The sequence below is a fragment of the Fringilla coelebs genome (assembly GCF_963513975.1).
Source record: "Fringilla coelebs genome assembly, chromosome: 6".
NCBI lineage: Eukaryota > Metazoa > Chordata > Aves > Passeriformes > Fringillidae > Fringilla > Fringilla coelebs.
The window spans coordinates 49,254,099-49,258,926 of NC_140034.1; the positions used below are offsets into that span (position 1 = coordinate 49,254,099).

General features: G+C 47.4%; 1 protein-coding gene across 1 annotated transcript; it reads left to right on the forward strand.

Annotated features, from left to right (window-relative positions):
- The first annotated feature begins 527 nt into the window (after nt 1-527).
- On the forward strand, nt 528-2,475 carry KCNJ11 (potassium inwardly rectifying channel subfamily J member 11). The gene has a single exon (XM_084207870.1). The coding sequence runs from the start codon at nt 632-634 to the stop codon at nt 1,832-1,834; it is 1,203 nt and encodes a 400-aa protein (XP_084063996.1). The 5' UTR covers nt 528-631; the 3' UTR covers nt 1,835-2,475.
- The last annotated feature ends 2,353 nt before the right edge of the window (nt 2,476-4,828 follow it).

A 4,828-nucleotide genomic window follows, 5' to 3' on the forward strand; every position in this document is an offset into this window, starting at 1 on the left:
TTATTATTATTATTATTATTATTATTATTATTTTATCGTTATCGTTATTATTGTTGTTGTTATTATTATATTACTATTGTTGCTATTATCGATGCTATTATTATTATTGTTGTTGTTGTTGTTATTATTACTACTACTACTACTACAAATTCCTTCTTTAAAATTGGCCAGTACCTTTTTCCCCCCGCCCCCATCTCACGGAATAATCACCCGACATGAAGCCACGGCATCCCACAAAGGATCCCCTGCTAATGGAAGGCAGCAAATCCGTCCTGTATCAAATGTTTACATACAAACCGCGGCCCGAAACCCTTCCTCCTAAGGGAAATTAAAAAAAAAGAAAGAAAAGAAAAAAAAGGAAAGGAGGGTGAAAAGGTAAAGAAACGCCCCCAGCTCCGGCGGGGAGCGCTCCCGGGCCGGCTGCGGCGGCGGGGGCTGCGGCGGCGGCGCTCCCCGCTCGGCGCCGGCCGCGGCCGCGCCCCCGAGCCCGCGGCGCTCCCTCGGCCGCGGGCGGGCGGCAGCGCGCAGGGGCGCGCAGAGCCCTCGGCAGCGCGCAGGGGCGCGCAGAGCCCGCGGCGCCGCACGGCCCCTCCGCCCCCCGGCTGCCGGGGCTGTGCGCGGCGGCGGAGCCATGCTCTCGAGGAAGGGGATCATCCCCGAGGAGTACGTGCTGACCCGGCTGGCCGAGGATGTGCCCGATCACGCCCGGTACCGCGCGCGGGAGAGGCGGGCGCGCTTCGTGGGCAAGAACGGCGCCTGCAATGTGGCCCACAAGAACATCCGCGAGCAGGGGCGCTTCTTGCAGGACGTCTTCACCACCCTGGTGGACCTCAAGTGGCCGCACACGCTGCTCATCTTCACCATGTCCTTCCTGTGCAGCTGGCTGCTCTTCGGCATGGTCTGGTGGCTCATCGCCTTCGCGCACGGCGACCTGGACCACAGCACCCGGCTGCAGCGGGACCCCGCGGAGGGGGCGGCGGGGCCCGCGGCCGCCTTCGTGCCCTGCGTGACCAGCATCCACTCCTTCACCTCCGCCTTCCTCTTCTCCATCGAGGTGCAGGTGACCATCGGCTTCGGGGGGCGCATGGTGACGGAGGAGTGCCCGGCCGCCATCCTGGTGCTGATCGTGCAGAACATCGTGGGGCTGGTGATCAACGCCATCATGCTGGGCTGCATCTTCATGAAGACGTCGCAGGCCCACCGGCGGGCCGAGACCCTCATCTTCAGCAAGCACGCGGTGATCGCCCTGCGGGAGGGCCGGCTCTGCTTCATGCTGCGGGTGGGCGACCTCCGCAAGAGCATGATCATCAGTGCCACCATCCGCATGCAGGTGGTGAAGAAGACGGCCAGCCTGGAGGGCGAGGTGGTGCCCCTCAACCAGATCGACATCCAGATGGAGAACCCCGTGGGGGGCAACAGCATCTTCCTCGTCTCCCCGCTCATCATCTACCACGTGATAGACAAGAACAGCCCCCTCTACGACATCTCCCCCATGAACCTGCACCACCACGAGGACCTGGAGATCATCGTCATCTTGGAAGGGGTGGTGGAGACCACCGGCATCACCACCCAGGCCAGAACCTCCTACCTGGCGGACGAAATCCTCTGGGGCCAGAGGTTTGTGCCCATCGTGGCGGAGGAGGACGGGCGATACTCGGTGGACTACTCTAAATTCGGCAACACGGTGAAGGTGCCCACGCCCTCGTGCACTGCCCGGCAGCTGGAGGAGGACAAGAGCATCATGGACACCATGCCGCTGTCCCCGAGAGGCACAATTAGGAAAAGGTCTGTCAAGCTAAAGCCCAAGTTTACCATAAGTGAGGAGCCTTCCTGATGCCTTCTGACTGGGAAACTCTGTTAGGGCTTTGTGTCTGAAAGATCTCATGAACTCAAAACACTGAGGTGGCCTCTTACTTTTTTTTAAAATTCAGGTTGGTAGCACAAGGTATGTTCTGGTGTTATTTATTGTGGGGAAATCTAAAGCTAATTATATTTTTTTAAAGGTGTGAGAGATTTCAAGCAGAACTGGGAGTAGGGAAAATCATGGTCTGCAGCTTTAAATTTCAATTCAGACTATTTAATCGCACGATCATTCTGCCTTGATTCAACTGCAGGTAATGACACATTTTCTCAAAAAATAAATGTATATTTATCCTCAGAGATTGCAGGTTTTCTAGGGTCTTGCAGTGTTTGCAAGTCAGTAGTTTTTAACTGGTGGTTTTTTTTCCTAACTTGAACAATCAATATAGCAAAATAAAATATTAATAATTAATGAAGTAGGCTGGATTTAAATTATAAAAAAAGGGTGAGGCAATGACACAAGATCAGATCTGGAAGTGTCTCTATATTATACTGTATGTATCAAAGAAATTAACTGCTGGATTTGCATCATCCATATTGTGTTGTATGGAGCCACTCCTACCACATGCAGTATGAAATGTATTTGAATATTTACTTTTGTTTATTTTAAAAGCCTTTACACTTCCAAAATAAAACATTTAGGAATACCTTTTTGTACTGTACATTTCTGAAAGTAAGCAATACTTTGCCTTTAAAAGGAGTAGCAGATAATATACACTTGAAATCAATTATAAATAGGAAAATTCTGCATTTTAATTTCAAAATTAAGAGAAGCAACATTCCCTCTCTCCAAGCCACATGGCAATAGGATATTCAGTACAAGAATTAACCTCTCCCTTGGGTCACGGTGAATTCTGCTAGATAATCAGGGAATAAAAATAGAATTACATATTTTGAGCGAAAGGACAGTGCTGAATGCTGAAAATATATCTGCATGCAGTAGGGAAAACCTTTTAATCCTTTCCCTTTTGTAAAAGAAACACAGGGTTTTGTGCTTAGGGGAAGGAAGGGTGCATAAGACAGCGTGTTCACTTCTGGGATGCTGTGTCAAAAACATTACTGCTGCTGAGGAAGCAATTCCCTTTCCAATCTCATCCTGACCTCCCTGTGCAGCTGGTGCCTGCCTTGGTTTTTAGCTGGATCCAAGATCTGTCATTTGCCAGCAAACATGAAGGAGCCATGTTCACTCTCTCAGTTCCACGGTGACAGCAGGAGCAATTCCCTTCACCCACTGCTGCAAATCCACTCTGGAGTTCCTGGTAACGGCAGCAAGTTTATTTCTACACAGGGTTATTGGGACATGGCACCAGCATTAGCTACAGGGCAAACTGCCACCCAGGTGAAAAAACATATAATGTCCAAATAAAACCTATAGAAGCAGTACAGAACTGATCCCAAACCTGGTTATACCGGCTCTGCAGAGAGAACCAACTTACTTTAAACATAATTATTCAAGGAGTATCTAGTATCGAGACTTGTGTGCTCTGTAGTTCACAACAGACACCTAAAAGCGTTTGTGTTGGCAAAAATACGGCAAATTTCTGATGCCTTGGCAGTGTAACTATATGACAAACTCATTCAAAAGGGTAAGAAAACTTCCACAGTGTCTGTGGAATATTTTCAGGCATCTGTAATATGTGAATTCACCCAATCAACGTCTGGGTGAAATCAAGTATTGGGTTAAAATGAAAAAAAACATTTGTTATGTTTTTGGTGTTTATGTATTTTGGTTTTAGGAAGCATTACCAGACTGCCAGTTTCAGGAATAAATGCCTGCTCAGTTTCCAAATCCCCAATACACCTATATTATTCTGTGAACAGCTCTGAAAATGTGAAATGAATTTCACAACAAAATGACAGTAAAATTAGCATTAGAAAGTAGTCAGCAAAGAGAATTTGGAAGGGCACATTTTATATTGTAATCATCCCCCTCCCCCTGCTTTTTTAAAATAGGGCATGATTAAATGCCTTACATGATTAAATTTCTTCTGTAAGACCGAGTTGATTTGTCACATTATTTTGTGGCTTTCCCTTTTTTACTGCCCCTGTCTCCCATTGCCTCTCAGAGGGCATTTAAAGTAGAGCTCCCTGCATTTCCCAGGCACCTTTGTTCCTTTGAAAGTTCATTGTTCTTTATCACTTGCCACTGCTTTGTTCTCACAAGAGTCATGCACAAAATATTAGTTGGCTTTCCAGTGAAACCCTTGAAACCCTTGGCCTGTCCATGAGTCTCCTCAGTGCCTTATTTCAATGTGTGAGATGCACCTCAAGGTTCTCTCGTAAAACCACTTCAGCTCTGGCTGCAAACCTTCTCAAGGTTTGACCTAAATGTGAAGCAGTTTGATCAGCAATGCCATGCAACTATTTTCAGGAACTGATGCAAGCTTCTTTTTGCCCCGGGGAAGTCTGTGAAGCTGAGAGGCGGAAAATTCTCTTTGTTCCCTGTGAGATGGGAGGGGAAGGATGGGAAGAAACAGCTTCTGTTCACTGGGCTGCTGTCAGGAGCATCTTTTATGTCATTTCTTTTACAAAAATCTGCCTAATTTTTCTGAAGTCTTGTGGGGGAAAAGAGGGATCATAATATTATGAGGAAGGCCAGATTTGTGCTGTTGAAATCACCGTAGTGAATTCTTTGAATCAAAGTGCTGGTGATTTTGAATCTCAGGATTGTTGTGATATGAAATCCTTCTGTTCTTGCACCATTTCAAATATCCAGATGCATTTTGGGGGCAGAGCAAGGAAGGATGAGCGCATTCATTTTGCACTAAGGATATTACTTCTTTTTGGGAATCCTTTCAATTTGTCACTTATAAAGTATTTGGGAGCACAGGTACCTGAAATTGTGCTTGGAGTTCTCCTTCTGCTGCCCACCCCCATTCTCCGTGGGAAGGCTCTGAAGAAAGCATCAGTGCCATCGTGTTTTTATACACAGAAAAGTCCTCATTCTCAGCAGTGAGCAAGCACTGTG